The 20,256-nt window shown below is 46.5% G+C and overlaps 1 protein-coding gene across 2 annotated transcripts in view; it reads right to left on the bottom strand.

The window, feature by feature from the left end:
- DNAH1 (dynein axonemal heavy chain 1) overlaps positions 1-20,256 on the bottom strand; it is a 1,443,760-nt gene that overhangs the window by 936,204 nt on the left and 487,300 nt on the right. For both annotated transcript variants that reach the window (XM_078661462.1, XM_078661463.1), the window contains exons 32-34: positions 17,872-17,985; positions 3,049-3,198; positions 2,728-2,814 (exon numbers count right to left, since the gene is read on the bottom strand). In XM_078661462.1, the coding sequence (XP_078517588.1) occupies positions 2,728-2,814; positions 3,049-3,198; positions 17,872-17,985 (351 nt within the window). The remainder of the gene's footprint in view (positions 1-2,727; positions 2,815-3,048; positions 3,199-17,871; positions 17,986-20,256) is intronic.

Here is a 20,256-nt window from a genome sequence, read left to right as displayed (position 1 = left end):
AAGAAGGAGCAATGCATTGAAGGACTGTACCCTTTCAGGGCTGAGATAGGCCTTGCTTGCCTTTGAGTTGAGGACCACCCCTTGGTAGGATTGGATCTGAAGCATTGGAGGTGGGACTTGGTGGCGTTGATGGTAAATCCCAGGTTGTGTAAGAGTTTTATTGTGGCCTGGGTGTGTTCAAGACACTGTTGCTGGGTTGCACTCTTTATCATCCAATTGTTTAGGTAAGGGAATACATGGATTTCCTCTCTTCGCAGGTGGGCAGCTACCACTGCAAGGCATTTTGTAAACACTTGAGGTGAGGTGGTGACCCCGAACAGTAGCACCTTGAACTGAGAGTGTTTGCCACTTACCACGAACAGGACGTAGTAATGATGCTCTGGATAAATCAGGATGTGGAACTAGACACTTTTGAGGTGATGTGCAGCAGGTGGAAATGTTCTCACAGAATTGATTCGTTAAGGGGTCTGTGGTCCAGGATAGGCCTGAATGACCCGTCTTTTTTTGGAATAAGGAAATAGAGGGAATACACCCCTTTGCCATGTAGGTGTTGTGTCACAGGTTCTATGGCCCCTTTGAGAAGGATTGCTTGAACCAGGAAGCTGGCGCTGCCCACTGGTCGGAGGTGGTGTGTTGCCAGGTGGGCAAGAACCTTTGAAGACGACCCCTGACAGGTGATTTGTGGTTGGGGGGGGGGGAGCAAGTCACTGCTTGGGTGGGGTGGTTCCTTTGGGGAGCGCCTTTGCCTCTACCCTTGGAACTGTTGCCACAGTATGGTCCTCAGAAGTAGACACTTGTGGAGGGTTGCTGAGCCTGCTGACACTAGAAGGAAGTGGAAGCATCTGGGCATCTGGGCAAGAGGCCGTGGAGCTGCCATGGTAGGCTGACCTACAAAAGGACCCCTGAGGTATGGGCTTCTGGAGGGTGCCCACTGCCTTCATGTTCTTTTTTATCTTTTCCAGTATCTCATCAACCTGGGACCTGAACAGGTGTTCCCCATTAAAGGGCAGGTAGAGGAGATGCTTCTGGATGCTGCTGGATGCCCTCTATTGTAGGACTCCTCTGGAAGATGTTGGAGATGTCCATCTGTTTCTACTGGGCCCAGTCATATCTGGAAAACTGGCAGATGGAGGTGGCAATGCGTCAGTGGTTGGATGATTATGTTGTGATGTGCTTGCCATCAGCGTTGACACGCTTGTGCCACCCTGCCTGACGGTGGCACATTGGTGGAACCCTGTCGATTGGCTTCTTTGTGAGTCATACACACCACCAAAGAGCCAGGGGTGAGTTGACCCTGGATGTAGAGTGGGGCAGAAGGGGAGGCCTTGTATTTTTTGTCTACCTTAGGGGTGAATACTCAAATTTTAATGGCTCCCTAAAGATGTCCGAGGCCGGTTTAAGCATGCCTTTGGGAGGAGAGTTTCCAGCAGGAATTCCTCATTGACGGCATCCCTATGCATCTTAACCTTATGGAATGAAGCAATCCTACCAAGGACCTCATGGTATGAGGTAGTCTCATCTGGTGGGGAGGGATAGGCGGGGTAGAGCTCAGGGTCCGTATCCACTGGAGGGTTCACATCATAAGGTTCCCATGGGTTGGTCTGCAGGGGTATATCATATGAGTCACCTGTGACGTGATCTCCAAAGTCAGACTGTCGTGACCCCCTGTGGAGTGTAAGGAAGAGGATCAGTAGGGAGAGAAAGTGTAGAAGATGAGGGCTGAGGCTGGGGGAAGGTAGGGATGGGATTGGTGGCTGAGGCTGTGGAAGAGGGCTGGTAGCATTGTTGTGGTGCTTCCACTGCTTGGACAGCGGTGGAAGCTTAAGAGCTGCCTCTTTGATGTCTGCTTGGAGGACACCGGTGGCTGGGCAAGAATCCATTCCATGTGAACATGGATCCTATTGTGCCACTGAAGGGTGTCTAGGTCGTTGAGCAGCTTTTGGAGAACAGGTTCCACAGAGTCAATGGAAAATGCTAGTTTCAGTGCTGAGGATTTCTGTGTTGGCACATGGGTTGTTGGCACCAAAAGGAGCTTTGATGCCGAAGGCCGTGGATCCGAAGGGCATTTCTGTGCTGAACTTGAGACGGATCAGCCCAAGGGTATTTAGAGCAACAACGAGAGTAGCGAAAAGATGTCAGTTCCATCACATGCAAGGCATGGCGATCACAGAGCAAACAGAAGGGCGTGACCAGGCGGGGCGGCGGGGTTGGAAGTTAGCCTGATCCTTGCCCCGAACGAAGCTTTGCACGTTGAGATAACGTGGGAAAAAGAGGTCATGATAGGGAACAATATCGACAGATGGGAGAGGAACAAAGAAGAACCAAAGAGAAAAACGCGACGCCGTCGATTTGGAGCTCACACATCCGAACCCAATGGGGGAAAGAAAACAATCTAACAGTGGAGCCGATGACCATGCAAATTACCAGCAAGAGGTGGAGTCACCCTACCTTGTGACTTGAGAAGACTACTTCGAAGAAAAACAACTTGCACACATTGGGGCCCAACATTAGATAGCAAGAGTATGCATAGGATGTGTATCTACAGCCACACGTGCCTTGAACAGGATAATTTAGATACTCACGTGGATCAAAATAATTTAACTAGTCAATTCTGAGGATATCTTTTAAGTGCCATACATTAATTTTGCTAAAAGTCTTTGACTTGTAAAGGTCTGAGCAGACCATGCTCATGGTGGGATTTTGCTTATTAAAATGTTTGGATGTTACCTCATTCATGGTGGGGTTTTCCCTCTTAAGGTTGCCTGCAGCTGAGATCACAGTCTTCACAGCTCTCATTCCAAAGTCATAATGGTCCTGCATCAAAAACCAAGAGATAGGAAATATTATAGGTTGAAATGCCAGACCTTAGAGAGCAGTGACATCTGAAGAAAAAGACAAAATATCAAATTCCAGCAGGCAGCAAAAGGTGCATAGACATTAAAGCACAATATCTAAAAACATAGATTTTACATAGCTGAAGAAAAGAAAAACAAGAGCAAAAGCAAGGCAGCTGTTATCTTGCAAGAATACAATTTTGACAAGTCTTACCTGGGAACTAAGTTGTTCAGAAGAAAGTTTAAATGTAGTAGTAATTTTCTTGGACAGAACCTTTGCATTGTTGAACCCAAAGGAGTAAAGCGAGATCTCTGCAATCATTGCATAGTCCGGAACCATCATAGCAACTGGCCGAAAGAGAGCCTATGGGATCAAGTCAGAATTCCATTAGTGTAGGGTGAGCAAGTTATCTAACTCTGAGTTTTGAATCAGCTCCTACTTTAATACCATCAACTACAATAGCACAGGGTGTGTGATCTAAGAAAGAAAATGTTCTACCCTAGTAATGGAACTGTAATCAATGATGTTCAGGCACTTGCAGCAGTGGTAGATAACATTTCACAGAATAAAGCTGGAAATTTGTCCTAGATGGCATGTAGCACTTTCCAAATCTCTAAAATAAATATAAATAACATTTGGTATTTATTTTTTACAGTATGAGAAAAAGTCAGATGACATGGAAAATGAGGAGCAGAAGAATCCTTCACAATTATATTGAGCTATCATGTGTTTTAGAACACAATCTCCATGCAGCATTTAGTCACAATGGATGGGTGTTTGTGTGTTAGTATCTGCCAGGAAAGAAAAATAACAGAGGTAGCTAGAGCAGACCAGCTCGACCATGTGATTGTTGAAGTCTTATTAGAAATTGGCAAGCTGGGTGTCGCATGAATTGAGTCAAACATGGATGTCTGTGGGGAGGTAATTGCTTTAGTTGGTGCAAGAAGATAGTGTGGGGAATACACATGTTTTTGTGTCTGCATTTCTGTGTGTGTTTAAGTAAACACATTCATGTGCCTCGGTCCATATGTATTTGCATGTACATCTGTGTCAGTGAGTGTGCCTGGCGAGTTGTCTCCTCTGGCGATCGCCCTCTGAAGGAAGGTGGCTCTGCATAATCTATACCAAAGTAAGGTATAGTGTAGACGGAGTCCAGTGGATCCCCAGAGGCTAAAGTAGATAATACCTTACTCTCTTTGTGGTAGTGTGCCTGAGCAGTTAGGCTTTTCAGACGGTTGTGTTGAACATTTGTTGTACACACAGTCAAGAAAGGAGGGAGAGAGTCAATTACTTACTCCGAATTCAATGTTTGTATACAAATATTACTTTGTTACTTTTGATTTAGAACCAAAATGAATTTGGTTGCAGGTCAGTACCAGTTTAAAAATAGAAATACTTTCAGGTACAGTAGGAATGTGTTGCAAATAACAATAGAAATACTTTACAGTAATACTGGAAATACGTTGTGGGGTCAATCAACAGTAGCAATACATTAGCAATGTAGAAAATAGACTGTGCAAATAGCAAGAAATATAAAGTAATCCTATGGCAGGAAAACAGCTATGCACATTAACAGTTAAGTACACAACTTACTATCTCAGGCTTCAAGGGTTTTGACCAGCACAGGGCAAGGTTCAAGGGGATGCCAAATCTGCACCACCAACTTGCACAGTGATGGCCAGGTGCAGGTGTCAAAGGTGGTGCCGGGAGCTCAATTTCAGTCCATGGAGACTGAAGTGACTGGAGATACACAGTTTGCAGGTATGTATCCATGGTTTCAGTACACAAGCCCTCGGGGATTAGACAAGCATAAGTTGGGCCACAAGCATCACCAAGCTTACAACACCAGCTACACAGTGGCAGAACCAGCGGCACAGTGACAGAAGAGTGCAGGATGCAAAGACAGTATCAGGCACCCAATACAAGTGAATAGGGGAACTGAGTTTCACAAAGGGGGTGCAGGCTCGGACCAGAAGGCTGGACAAAGGTGACCTGTGACTGGGCAGGTAAATTGAGATGTCAGTGGACACCAGGGCACCGTCGGCAGGACTCCCCAAGGTAAGGGGCTGAGGATGCAGGGGTGCCTTTAGAGGTCGGAAAATCTTCACCGGAGCCGGTCACGGACTGGGGGACCTTTCGTGCTGAGGCTGCAGGCTTCTTCATGGAGTCCAGGAGAGGTCAGCCACCAAAGGATTCAAGGTCAAGATCGCTGTGCACAGTTCATTAGACTGGTGGGCCACTCAAGCCGTGGGCGTCGGGTGCACAGTGGACAGGACTTGTGTTTCCGAAGGGCAAAGGAGTCCTTTGAGTTGGTTTCTTTGTGCACAGGGCTACTGTCCTCGGGAGGCCTTGGTCTTTAGGGAAGGCAGGCAGTCCACTGAGGGATTTAGGGGTTGCTGGGCTCGTAGAATGAGTCGTCTTCTTTGAGCAGGGTCTGGTACCTGCAAACAGGCCGGCAGGGCTAAGGCCAAGTCAGTTGCTATCTTGAGTCTTCACTGCTGCACAGCTCTTCTGTCCTTCTTCTTCTTTAGGTTGCCAAGGAACTGAGGATCAAGGTTCAGGGGTCCCCTAAATACTCAATTTAGGGGTGTTAAAGGTACTGGCAGGTAGTACCTAATGGGCTACTTATCCTTAGTGTGACTACACCCTTTGTATGCCCCCTACCTTTGGCGAGGGGGCATTCCCTAATCCAACTGGCTAATATCATTCCATCCAATATGCAGGTTTTTCAAAGGAAGAGCCACTTCAGCTTAGGACTCCTTAGGAGTGGTCTTGGCTGTGAGGGGATACACCTCTCCTGATTACTAATTTCCCGCCGACCTTGCCACCAAAAGTGGGACTTGGTCAGGGAGACGTGCATCTCCACTAGCTGGAGAGGCCCTCTAGCATAACAAATAGAAGGAACACTTTGAGGCTCTCTGCCCTTGAATGCTGTTGAAGCACCTCCGCCCAGAGCAGGCTTTGTTTCTGACCCACAAGAGCACAGGGCTCTCACCTCAGGGGGTCAGAAACATGTATGTAAGTGGCAGGCTAGTGCAGACCAGTCAGCTACACACTAGAGAGTTCGTTGTTTTTCAGGGGGTATCTCTAAGATGCCCTCTGAGTGCAGTTTGTAATAAATCCAACACTGGCATCAGTGTGGCTTTTATGCTTTATAATGGAGCTGTGGAGTTGGTAATGACAGCCTCCCTGCCCATGTACACAATATGCCTTCACAGCACTTACAATATTTGAGAATGGACTCAGACACTATAGGGACATTTTGCTTATGCATCCATGCCCTGACCTGTGGTATAGGGCACCCTGCCTTAGAGCTGTAAGCCCTGCTAGAGGGGTGACTTACCTATGCCACAGGGAGAGGTGAGGGGTCTCTGAGGGTGGCACAATACATACTGCAGCCCACGGAGACCCTCTCAAGTCACAAGGCCCTTTTCCTCCACTAGTACATTTTACAAGGGGCTTATATGTGTGCCAGAGATGTGCCAGGGGTGTGTGAATGGAGGAAATAAAGGTATAGTTTTAGGAAAGAACACAGGCACTGGGAGCCTGATTACCAAGAACCCAGTGCACATTCAGTAAAGTTGCATTCAGAGTCAGGCAAAAAGTTTGTGTGGGGGGGTGTGTGGGGGGGGTCTAACCATGCAAAAAGGGGCACTTTCCTACACCCTTCATAGTGTCAATCCCCGGAATTTTTTGTTCCACAGGATACTGAGGTCATTTCTGAAACAATGGCAGTCACTGCTGCCATAATTGTGACAATCCTGGCATTAGGTAATCATTCTTGACATTGTTTTGACATCTATGACTTAACCAAAGCCACCCATCCTTTACCAATCGCAATTCTTGAAATAGTTTAAGAACCCTTGGGCTAATCGTGGCTGTCTTAGCATAATAATGTAATTCCAGACATAAAGATTGCCACCTTTAGCTTACTGTGAACATGCTTGGCATTGTGGTGCCGAGGTTGGCATAATGCTACTCTGGTATACATATAACCATGAGCCACATATTGCAGAAATCCTGGGGCTAAGCATGGCCACTACATGCATAATAATAATACCTGCTTCTGCCATATGAAATCCTTCTAAAAAACAATGTTTGCATCTTCGGCCTAATGATGGCCACCACCTGGGACATAATGCTGGTCACTCCAATGATAGTGATGGGTGTTGTCGATATATTGTGGGCATCATGAATATATTAGGGTCCAACCTTAGAATAAAGTTGATTCACTCATACTGGTGGCCATCCTTGGTAAACTGTGGGTACCATGGGCATCATGGTGTACACTTCTGGTGTAAGATTATATTTCATGAGCATGTGAGGCATTTATTTATGTGAACACTTGATGAAAATGTCAGTGATGTTTGTGGACCAACAGTATATTTAATGCCCAGTACACCCATCAATGCACTCATCATTTGAGTCAGGTCACGAGGCAACTCAAGACCTGACACTACATCCCGCCTAAAAAGAACCCGGATTAGAGGGAAAATGCTTGTGAAATGTCCAGGCCAAGTGAGGAATGTGAAAGGCCAATGCAGTGTTTTGAAGTCGGATTTTCTGTTATAACCACCACAGACAGGAGGCATTCCAGCAAGCACAGCCATATCAGTCTGGCTGCTATAGTGGCCACCGCACAGATAAAATGTAAGGAGATGTTTCCAGACAATGTTGACTCTGCTTTTGTTTGCCTCAATTTTTGGCTGTCTTTGGCCACGTTTTCTGTGTTGATAATTTGGTCATATTTAGGCACATGTAATGTGTTTGTTACTGTCAGTGGCACAAACTTGCTCAGATGCCTGACCTACACATTGAAAGTGTGTGTACAATGCACTGATGAGAAACACAAGTGGTCAAGTCATGCATTGACATATGCTCTACTACGCAAGGCATATGCTGCTAAAACCAGAAGTGCTGCAAATAAAGAGCAAGGGTGTGGGTGTTTTGGGGAAGCGCTGCAAGAACCAGGAGAGAGGGAAATGCTGTTACAATCTGGAAGAAGATAAGTTCTGCAGGGATCTCAAGGAAGTGTGCACAGCAGTAACCTGGAGGGATGTCACTGAAGCGCTGGCAAAACCAATTGGTCTGGCTTTTTGAATGTAAATGCTCCTTGATTGAGTGGCACTTTTGTGAATCTGGTTGTACAAATTGCTGAGTGCATTTATCGATGGAAATGTGAGTTTATGGATGATAGAATGAGTGAGAAACTGAGGGCATGTATGTATGAATGTGTAAGTAAATACAATGATTGGTGCATGGGTGAGCACATGGATGGATGAAGGGTGAGGTAAAACATGGATGGATAATAGTGATGTGTGTGTGCCGGGGTTGATGACTGGTTAGGATAAGGAGTGAGTTCATGGGTGGAAAAGAAAAGTGCTGGTGGTGGCTGTAGTTCTATTGGTCTTAAAAGGCTGTTCTTCCCTCCCACTGCAGCTGTATTCATCCACTCTCCATTTACACTGCTGCACCTCAGTCACAGATTCACTCACATGGCCAGTAACTTCCGATCACACATCCTTCATCCGCTCACCCACCCATTCTCTCATAAATGCATTCACTCACTCAGGCACCTATACAAACAAACTGTGTAATCATTGAAGAGATATTCCCACATAGAAAACAGGCAGACCTGTTCAATTCGTATTGTATATAATTCTGCATTCATTAAAAAATATTGTATTCAATAAACCTCATGGTTAATCAAAATACCTCAATACAATCGCATAAGAACAGTGCTGTATAACAGAATTGTACAGACTTTGAATATACAGGCACCCCTATCAGAAACCCATTCTAAGTGCCACGGGGCAAGCAGGGTTTACTGGCTCTAACCGGGTGGGTTGAGGCCTTTTATTCCTGATGTCCCAGGGCCCGACATACTATGGATTCAGAGCAACTGGGCTAAGTTCTCCTTCAGCACTTGACTCTCAGGAATAGGGTAATACGAGTTGTCCAAGGCTGCCTCAAGGGAGGTAGATACAGGGGAGTGAACACTGGCTCACAACTCAAAATACGCACAGCAGCAGCAGGAAGTCATTGTCCAGTCAAATACTCACTTTTATGGAAAAGAGAAGTATTATTTTTACAGCTATCAACATAAAGGTAAATACACTATTCACACACAACTACACAGTCCCCTGAGGTCAGGGCTAGAGTGTTTCATAGGAAGGTCCCTGTGTCCCACTCCCTCCTTGAGCTAGCGAGTCTGGTTATTTCCCATTCACTTTAGGCAACATCAAGGGTGAGCCCTACTAGTAGTCCAAGTCTCAAGAGTCCACTTCAACTCTATATTAAAGTCAACAGTGTTCCAGAGCTGCAGTGATATCTAGCAAGCAATGTCCCCATGGGTCGACTGGCCAGAAATCAATCTTATTCGCACATGTACTTCAGGATTGGAGCCACCAGATTTCTTGAGTGCTCCCATTCTGGGGCGCTCGAGCGGCAGTAGCTGATTTAGGGAATTTGCTGCATGTAGCCCAAGCAGACTGTACTCAGCTTGTAAACCTTCTCACATGTGGTTGTGCCACTGCAGCAACCATTTGTTCTTTGGGCTCCTCCATGCAAAGTAAGACGCTCTCTGGTCCACCCTCCACAGATGGTGGGGGGAGGAGGGTGCAAAGACCCTGGTGTGAATCCTTCATTCCAGTGCAGATATACCGGGGTCCCCACGCCAAACTCACTTCGATGACGTCTTGCTAATCCAGGTGACACCCTCTGGCATATGCGGTCCCTATAACCTCATTGTACACGGGCCTTGGCCAAATTGGCACAGCAAAGTCATCGGCGGCGGTTCATCCTGGCATACAGGGTCGCAGCTCACCTCCGCACAACGGCTATGGCCTTCACACCACAGCAATCTTCTCAAGGTGGTCCCTCGTGGCATACAGGGTAGCCGGCTCCTCACTATGCATGGGCTACGGCCCAATCGGCACTGCGATGCACACAGCTCACATCCCGGCAGCCCTACCCCGGCATATGAGGATGGCTGACTATGTCCTGCACACAGGCAATGACCAGATGTGTGCAGCAGCTTTCACCTCACACTTCCCAAAGGAAGTCTACTCAACAGGGCTCCCCAATGAACCTTGCTCCCTCCAACACTCTCCTCTTCCTCATAGGGCAGACCGGTCTTGGCAAGCAGACATGTGATGGTGCTCCAGGGCAGGTGGTCTTTGATTCCCTGGGTAATGTTCCCCCACCAAGCAAGGAGACTAGCATGCTTTGGCCTCAATACTGAACATAGACAGAAGTCTTATAGAGCTTCCCCTCCAAACACAGCCCCTCCGACTGCTTGGCAGTTGAACATTTTTGGGGTCTCACGCTCTCCTTCTTATAGTTCATTTCCAGACACCAAATGGGATTTAGAGTCGGAGTCTCTGAAATGTATGCTGGGGGTCTGCTTCCTTTTGATAGCCCCACAACCCAGGGAATGAGAGTGCACTGAATTCACACCTGGATGTGAGCCACAGTTATATGTGTATCACGCTGTTAGCCCAGGGTCTCAGTCCTCCTCTTTATGATCCCCTTATTAACCCCATCTCCTTCCAGAGATGTGCCCAAGCACCTTCCTTGTGATCTCTCTGACTCAAGGAGCACTCATTGAATAGTACGGGGAAGCCTGGTTCTCCCCTCTTCAGTCTGGCCTACTCAGCTTACAAGAATGCAGCATTATGCAAATCTATCTCGGGGGATTCCTGTACCTCCTCATGGTTCACCATGCAGGCATGGGGCTCCTAAAATGAAACCCAGAGTCTGCCATATTTTGTGCCATTCACAGGCACACATACACACAGTACATGCATTTAAAAAACAAATACTGTACAGCACTGTATACCTCATGTACTGTCCCACTCACAGGCCCACATACATCCAGTGCATGCATTTACCACAATTACACCACACAGTATTGCATTTTCCCTACATTGTACCCTTACAAGATACTCATGCACCCAAAGTATGTACACTACTTATGCATTGCGCAGCACTTCAGAATGAATGAATGAACTAGGATTTATAAGGCGCGAACTTAGCCCAAGGGCATCAAGGCGCATCAAGATGGTACAGCGGAATGAGATGTAGAACATGTGTCGACTACAGGTAGGCTTCTGTGTATAGCCAGGTCTTCAAGGCTTTACGGAAAAATGCGAGAGATGCCTGGCCCTTGAGCTCAGCGAGAAGCATGTTCCACAGTATCGGGGCAAGGGAGAAAAAGGCCCTCCCTCCCCATCTAGCCATAGCAAATCGAGGAACAGACAGGAGGTTCTTGTTGGCAGAGCGCAATGCCCTGCTAGGAGCACAGAAAGACACAAGGGACCTGATGTCTTCTGCTCCAGACCCATATAGGGCACAGTGGGTAAGGCATAGAACCTTAAAGTTTATCCTAGCCTGCATGGGCAGCCAATGCAGGTATTTTCTAATTGAAGAGCCTGATGAACGTCTAGGGGCATCAGCAACAAACATGGCTGCCGCGTTCTGCACTATTTGTAGGCGTTGAACTAGTCTTTTATTTATTCCTAAATATAGTGCGTTGCAATAGTCCAAACGCGAAGAGATAAGGGCCACCGTGACCTGTTTCCGGGCTTCCGGGGAAAGGTAATGCGTGATTTTTCTCAGAATTCTTAGGACACCACAACAGGTAGAGACCGTCCTGTTGACTTGATTGTCAAAGGAGAGAGTGGTGTCAAGAATAACCCCCAGGTTACGGGCAGCATGAGAGGGCATGGGGCAAGTTCCTAGAGCAGGAGGCCACCAGTCGACCGACCAGACCTCTTGTTTACCTCCGAAGATGAGAACCTCGGTCTTTTCCCCATTTAGTTTCAGGAAGTTCTTAATCATCCAGCACACCACTGCTTCCATGCAATTCCTGAAATTTAAGGCCGTGATGTTCACTGATTGGGACAAGGATACCATAATCTGGGTGTCGTCGGCATACGACAAGACTTCCAGTCCAAACGATCTTACCAGCCTGGCAAGTGGGGCCACATAGATGGATGAGCCCTGAGGAACCCCACACTGCACGGGCTTAACGGGGGAGAGGAAGTCACCCAGCTTGACCCTTTGCTTACGCTGGTTGAGAAAGGACGTCAGGAATCTCAGCGCTGGCCCGTCCACTCCCATCTCACTAAGGCGAGTAGCCAGAATGGTGGGGGACAGGGTGTCAAATGCGGCAGTAAGGTCGAGCAGGACCAGAAGGGTAATCTGGCCACTGTCGACCTTAGCGCGGGTGTTATTGACCACCACTGTGAGGGCGGACTCAGTACTATGCGCCTTCCTGAAGCCATGTTGGGAGGGATCAAGCAAGTTGGAGTTGTCCAGGAAGGTGCTCAGTTGGTGGTTGAGGTGGGCCTCGAGCATCTTAGCAGGAGCAGGAAGCAGGGAAATGAGGCGAATTTTTTTTAAGATTGCAGGATCTAGAGTAGCCTTCTTCAAAAGGGGCTTAACAATCGCCATCTTCCATGACGCAGGGAAGACACCTTCGGAGATCGCCAGGTTCATCACCTCCAGAAGCGGAGGTAGCAGGACGTCCTTACACTCCTTCAAAGTCTTTAGAGGACACGGATCCAAAGGGGATCCGGATTTAAGCTTATCCAAGAGTTGATTAAGATGTTCCAGAGTGAGAGAGGGGAAATTAGAGAAGTCACCGCTAGGTCCATTAGCCGGGCTCTGCATAGGAGGTGTGACCGAGGGCGACGCAACCTCTAAATCTAGGTTAAGGGCTTCCAGGGCTGTGTGAATATCCATAATCTTGATATGAAAGAAGCTGGAAATCTGATCACACAGTTCTTGGGATGCCACAATAGGGTCGGGCGGTTGCGAAAGAGTCAGAGAATTTACAATTTTAAATAGTTCTCTGGGGGAGCTAAGGGAAGCAGTCAATTTGGTGAAATATGGTTTCTTTTCTGCCAATACTGCGGCTTTATATCCCTTAAGCAGACTTTTATGTTTAGTCCTTTCATTCAGATCAAAATGAGACCTCCAAAGTCTCTCTTGTTTCCTGCACTCCTGCCTTAACAGTCTAAGAGAGTCTGAATACCAAAGGGCAGAAGGTCGTTTCCTAGCGGAGTAGTGAGGTTTGGCCGGGGCTAACAGATTCACGGCATTCGAGATAGTGTTGGAAAGATCAAGGGCAGCCGTGTCGGTGTCCATTGTCGGGGGGGTTTAAGGTTGGCCAACACAGGGCCAAGGGACTCATTATTCAGGCCCCTGTAATTTATTTTCAGAGCCCAGTTGTTGTGGACCACTATGGGCACAAAAAGGGGTTGTGGTGTGAACTCAAATGGGACGGCCATATGGTCTGACCAGGATAGGGGGATAGGGGAATCTATTACCAACCTGGGGTCGTTGGTAAATACCCCATCCAAGGTATGGCCAGCAGAGTGTGTGGAACTTCCAACTCTTTGCGACAGGCCGCAAGACGCCAGCGAGTCTAACAAAGATACTGTGTCAACCGAGTTCGGGTTTTCCAAATGGAAGTTAAAATCACCAAGGATGGTCAAATTTGGCTTATCAATATATGGTTCCAAAACTTCCAAAAGATCATAGCTAAAAGCAGACCTAGGGCCAGGAGGTCTATAAATCAGAATACCTGCAAAGGACACCGTGGGGGAGGGATTTAGGATGAAGTGCATGGCCTGGAAGGAATCCCGCGGGGAAGGGAGGTGCTCGGTCCGGCAATCTTATGCAGCTTTTGTGTAGTATGCCGATACACCCCCCCACCCCCCTTGCGACCCACTCTATCCATTCTTGAGAGAGCATATCCCTCGGGGATGGCATTGACAAGTTCGGGCCCGGTGGATTCTGAGGCCCATGTTTCAGTGACAAAGGCCCATGAGGGTTTCCTATCCAAGATGAAATCACTAAATGCAATGTTATTCTTAACTAGGGACCGGGCATTAATAAGAAACCCCGTTTCCTTACTAAGTGAAGGAGAGTTTTGTCCCTTAGTCATAGCCGGATTACCTAGAGAATCAGAGCAAGTGGAATTATTTACCCCCTCGATGCATCGGCACTCAAAGGTACCCAGCAGTCTCTCGGGTAAAGTCCTGTGGTGACAGGACTGCCAGGATGGCCTCAGTGCTTGAAGGGCGCATAGGGAGTAGAGGGGACTGACTAGATCCTGGGTGTAAGGAGCACCAGGCTCCCTGGCCCCTGGCGTTTCCTTGGCGCTGATGGGCGCAGACGGGCTGGACTCAGGCGCTACTCCGCGCAGGTACGGCGCGTCCGCTGATCGTGTCCGCTGCGTGGAGGCATGCCGTCCCCTTTTATGCTGTCAACTAGAATGCGCGAAAGCGCTTCCTCACACCCAAGATGGCCGCTATGAAATTTGGTCGTCCGGGACCGAAGGACTCAGCGCCTAACTCGGCTGAGGCTGGCCCAGAGTGCGGGGAAAAGATATTAGGAATTAAAATTGCTGACTATTCAACAAAGTGCACAGTGAGTAAAAACAAGGTTTCAGGTCCGTGACACAACAGGAAGATGAAACACGAAGGAATAGTAGCACAACACAGCAACCTCCCGGCTTCTGCCTTATGAGGGAAATGACAAACAGCGAGGTCTTGCGCCCAGCCTAGAATGCCCCTTTTATGCTGTCAACTAGAATGCGCGAAAGCGCTTCCTCCCACCCAAGATGGCCGCTACGAAATTTGGCCGCCCGGGACCGAAGGACTCAGCGCCTAACTCGGCTGAGGCTGGCCCAGAGTGAGGGGAAAAGATATTAGGAATTAAAATTGCTGACTATTCAACAAAGTGCAAAGTGAGTAAAAACAAGGTTTCAGGTCCGTGACACAACAGGGAGATGACAGGGAGAACAACCCGATGTAGGCCAAGGGGTGAGTTAAGCAGAGAGTATCAAAACTTTGAGTGAGTGAGCCTGTAGGCCTCACTCCAGTGACAAACGTTAAAGAGGACCTGCTGACTCCTACTGCTCACTACATGGTTTACTGCCACCACTGCACTAGTGCTGCTTAGTTCCTAGTGAAGGCAGTAGTCTTCCACTACTATGAGGGCAGCACTTTGGGTGCCTCTCCCGGTCCAACAACAGCGCAATCCGTGAGACAGGCCTACGTCCTGGTGCACACACATGATACATGCTTTTCTATGACAACAAAAATCAACATTAGGGATCCAGACAGCAGTACAGCTGGGGGATTAAAAAAGAGGGGTGGTGCATATCCATTACCATGCGGAGTACTCCATCCCAACAACCCCAACATTTTTTGACTTCAGGTAACTACTAATACCTTAAGGCTATTAGAAAAGCAACTACTTGTGTAAAGTAGCTAATGTTTTTGTGCATTATCCCCCAGTACTTCTCAGCTACTTTCACAGTAATGGATGTGTGTGACTTAAGTTCCTTACATCAAACATGGTGAGTCCTTTTAGAGCTTGTTAGACCTGACCTCCTTGGTGTAGTATTCCCCCAGACTCTTTGCATCCACCGCTCCTGGTTTCCTAAATTGCTTTTTGCTGGGTTTAGAACCATGTGCACTATCTCACTGCTAACCAGTGCAATAGTCCTAGTGTTCTCTCCTTTAAACCAGGAAAAATTGGACTACACCTAATTGCTACATGTAATTTACTTATAGGTCCCTGGTAAATTGTACTACATGTACCCAGTGCCTCTAAATGAAATGCTACTAGTAGGCTTGAAGCACTCATTGTGCTATCCACTAAAGTAGCCTTTTAAAACATGCCTCAGACCTGCCGAATGTAATACAGTTTTAAACTGCCATTTCAACCTGGCAAAATAAACCTTTTGCCCAGCCTATACCTTCCTTTTTAATACTTATGAGTCACCCCTAAGGTAGGCCTTAAAGGCTCATAAGGCAGGGTGCATTGTATTTAAAAAAGTAGAACATGCGTACCTAAGTTTTACTTGTCCTGGCAGTGAAAAGCTCCTAAAGTCATTTATCACTGCTGTAAGGACTCTCTCTCTCTCTCTCTAATTGACTAACCCTGAGTTACCTTATTACATTTATTCAGTCCTAACTTTGGATTAGGAGCAGATAGAGATTTGCAGTTTACACTCAAATGAACTGTAATTTGAAATCCTCTTTAATGTTAAAGTTGGATTTTGAGTTAGAATTCTGAAAATGGCACTTTTTTAGAAAGTTGGCAGTTTCTTGTCCCAACAATTTGTGCCTTCGGCTTGTGTCCTGGGTCACATGACTATGACTGACTCTGCTGTTGGGTTTTGTGTATTGCTTCCAGATAGTAAAACAGAGAGGGCTTAGGTATGGACAAGATTCGCCATCCTGGCAGGATGACTGGGCAGGGTTCTACCCAGCCCCACTTACACGTCAAAGAGCTTTGCCATCTGGACACACAAACAAACTTGACACCACGCCTGCCCTGCCTTTCTGTCACCCCAAGACAGGTTGGAGCCTTAACTGGGGAAGGGGAAGAACTTTCCTGAGCCAGATGTAAGGGTAGGATAGGGAGTCCTCCCACCCATGACTTCCATCAAGAATAAATAAAGAGGGCCAGATGTAGGTACCCTAATACCAGTCGGTAAAGACCGAAATTACCGAATTTTGTCCGTTACCGACTGGTATTAGGCATTTGGGATGTAGGTGGCTACATTTCAGATTCGGTAATTTACCGAATCAGTATTTAAGAATTCGGTAAATTACTGAATTCTTAAATACCGATTCGGTAAATTACCGAATCTGAAATGTAGGAAGCACTCAAGTGAGTGCTTTTCACCTGTAAGGATTTGTTATTTACCACCAACTACAAGTTGGTGGTAAATTACAAAAAACCCTAAAAAAAGCAATTTTTTGCATTTAATAACAGTGCCATGTGGCAGACATACATGCCCTTAGGGCATGTATGTGTGCCACATGTGCACCCATGCATACTTCAGGGGTGCAACAGGGTGTCAAAGTGACACCCTGCCACCCTTGAATGTTTCCCCCTTTTACCGAATCGGTAAATACCGATTCGGTAATTCCCATTCATTCCTATGGTCCTACAGGCCCATAGGAATGAATGGGAATTACCAAATCGGTATTTACCGATTCGGTAAATACCGAATCGCACCGATTCGGTAATACTTACAGAGTAATTACCTACATAGCATTTACCGATTCTAAAATACCTACATCTAGCCCTAGTTCTCCAGAGCCACTCTTCAGAGCACTCCTGGGCCTGTAGAAGATACAGAAGAAGGACTGCCCTGCTGCCAGGGCACTGTTATGCTACTTGAGGGGCTGCTGTCTGTCTGAGAACAAAGACTGGACCTGCTGGTCTTTATCCCAGGCTAATGAGAGTGAAGGGTCAGTTGGCTGACCTCCTGTGTGAGCTACATGGACAGTAGAAGCTCCAGAGGCCCTCCTACAACTTTCTAGCTGACCAGTTGGAACTGAACCTGCCCGTACCTGCAACTGGACCTGCCTGAGCCTTGCTGGCCACTGCTGGAGTGAGTCCTGATCTCACAGAGACACCTCCCAGGTCATGGACCCTTGGCTGCCATAAGAGTATGCTCCTCCTGAAGAAAAGGTGAAAATCCTGATCTTTGGGCTCCTCACGACTGGGCCCGTTTACGCCACGACTCAGCCAGCTACGACGACCGCTGATGCAAAGATCTAGTGAGACTTGCTTTCTGCATCAACAGTGACCTCCATCAACGACCAGCAACACAAGACATGCATTGATTACATTTCTGTCGTTCTGGTATCATTTTAATCATTAAAATGTACTCTATTTCTCTAAATTGATTTGGGATTTTTCTTGTGGTGTGTTTTTACTTTATTACTGTTTGTGTGCTGCATCAATACTTTACAAATTGCCCCTCAGTTAAGCTTGACTGGTTTTGTGTCAAGCTACCAAAGGTTTAAGGACAGATAAATTTAGTGACTTTTGTGGTTCACCCTGAATAGGATTGTGGCTGTTGCCCTTCCACCCACAATCAACCAACAACTCAATTTTTTACAGGGCTGGACCTAAAGCAGCCCGTTGAAACCTTGTTTAGGATAGTTTGAGCTCCAGTAAACATGCCATGCTTAAGGCAGAAGTCCAGGCTTACCCTACCTTTAGGTTGTCCGGTAACTCAGTGCGGCCAGCATAGCCTGGGTTCATCGTGATAAACACAGCACAGGAAGGTATCAGTGGGATCTCAACACCTTCAAACATGAAACGGTCCACCTGTGGAAAAAAGAAAAGCATGAGCCTGAGAAAGGAGGCAGGCTGGCATTAACTGGAGGGAAACTTAGAGGTAAATTGGTGATGTGGTTTTCATATTTGTTATAGTTATCTCACCTTAGTTTGGAAATGGATTTCTGAGAAAACAAGGCAAGATAGAGCCAACTACTGGTAGGATCAGGTACTCATTCTAGAATAAAATCGTTAAGTCTCTTCTCGAAATATGTATATTTATCAATCCTGCTTTCATCACTAGCTTTCGTGCTCAGACATGTGTTTGTGGAATTAGTGTCACTAATGGAGCAAATTTGCAGGAAAAAAATGATTCCACATGAACATTTGTGAATCACTTAGTGAGCCAAGCAGGATCACCACTTTTCATGAAACGTTTGCAGGAGGAGAGATTTATCTTCTGCATTTCCTTTTATATGTCTTACATGATGTGTTTACCATTTAATTGACAAAACAGACACACAGTTATGTCTTTAAAGGATTTTGAGGGTAGTAGAAGGTTCATTTTCAAAACACTATGAATACTGCATTAAGTCCATTTTGTCCAATATATTGCAAAATGCATAGATTCATAGATATTGCAAAATGGCTTAATAGTGTATCAAGTACATACATAAAATAATAAGGATGCTTTGTTTGAATCTTTATATAAACCCCCCGCCAAGCAACAGCACTCTCCAGAACTGGATAAATCAATTGTGGTTACAAGTAATCAAAAAGGTTAGCAATCGCCCAAGCAGGCATACAATTTTCATTTAACAAAGCATAGAAACAGAAAGTCTCTTCATAGTATCAATGTGTGTTGATCTTAAAAAACTGAAAATACCAACAAAGGAGTAAGCAGGATATCAATCATTAGGTAAGAGAGGGAGAGCGGATTGATGACAGTACACGATCACTAAAGTATAAAGGAAAAATGAAGTTATTCTCATGGGGACATTGTTGAGTATCTTTATTTTTCTCGATGTTTCAATTGTTCCCATACTGTCGGAGGTGACAAGGAAAACTCCATGCTTAACTCCAAAAGTATTTAAGGAGGCATTAATCCCTGCATTGGTCACCTCTGCGAGTGATGATGGAAAACTTTATCCAATGGTGAGGAAGAAAATTAATTACTTACCTGTAACTACGGTTTTCCAGTATTGGTATATATTTACATGCTTGAATCTTCACCGTTGTCGAAGTAGGAATCTCACGGTATTATTACAAAAGCAGTAAATTCTATACCATAGGCTACAATGCAAAGAATAGTCACGGCAAAAGGATTGTGGGTATCAAATTCATGCATATTAGCCTTTCTATAATATAATAGTTACATGCATATACAAATCAGAAGTGATAAATATTAGTGTATGTGTGTGTGTGTGCATGTGTGTGTGTGTGTGTGCGTGTGTGTCTGTGTGTGTGAAGACAAAAAGTATGTCCATGATAGAGGCTTACTGTGGAGTGGTGGAGAAGCAGACCAGGGTACTCTAGTTCAAGTTCAAGAATTTATACAACACGCTACTCACCCAGAGGGTCTCAAGGCGCTTGAGGGAGGGAGGGTTATTTATCGAAAAGCCAGGTTTTTATTTGCTTTCTGAAGGAGAGGTGGTTCTGTGTAAGGCGGAGGTGAGTGGGGAGAGAATTCCAGGTTTTGGCCGCTAGGTAGGAGAAGGATCTTCCTCCCATGGTGGATCTGTGGATGCGTGGAATTGCGGCGAGGGCTTGATTGGATGATCGTAGTTGGCGGGTGGGTGTGTAGAAGGACAGTCTTGTGTTGAGGCATTCAGGTCCTAGGTCGTAGAGGGCCTTGTGCGCGTGGGTGAGGAGACGGAACGTTATTCTCTTGGTGACGGGGAGCCAGTGGAGGTCTTTCAGGTGACCGGAAATGTGAGCTTGACGAGGGATGTCCAATATGAGTCTGGCTGAGGCATTTTAGTTTCTAGTTTCTAGTTTCTATTTCAGTGATTTATTGTCAACAAAATGCTACAGACACAAAGACTTTAAGGGGATAGAGTCTTTGGGCGCAAAATAATGGGAAGCATAAAGTTAATCAGGCTCTCCGCTGCAGGGGATTCTGGGAGTTGTAGTATGGCTCCGGCGCTTCTCTTGACCTTCTAGCGCTGTTGAGGTCCTGTCGTCTATGATTGGTGGTCGTGGCCCGTCCGGTTTTGGCACTAGTACTATAGGAGAAGACCATTCGCTGTTTGATGGTTTGATAACCCGTAGCTCCAACATACTTTCTACTTCCTTTTCGATTGCCTGCCTCCTTGCCGCCGG

This window comes from Lissotriton helveticus, chromosome 9, assembly GCF_964261635.1.
Source record: "Lissotriton helveticus chromosome 9, aLisHel1.1, whole genome shotgun sequence".
Taxonomy (NCBI): Eukaryota; Metazoa; Chordata; class Amphibia; order Caudata; family Salamandridae; genus Lissotriton; species Lissotriton helveticus.
The sequence above is the reverse complement of the archived record's forward strand: the minus strand, read 5'-3'. Positions and strand labels throughout refer to the sequence as shown.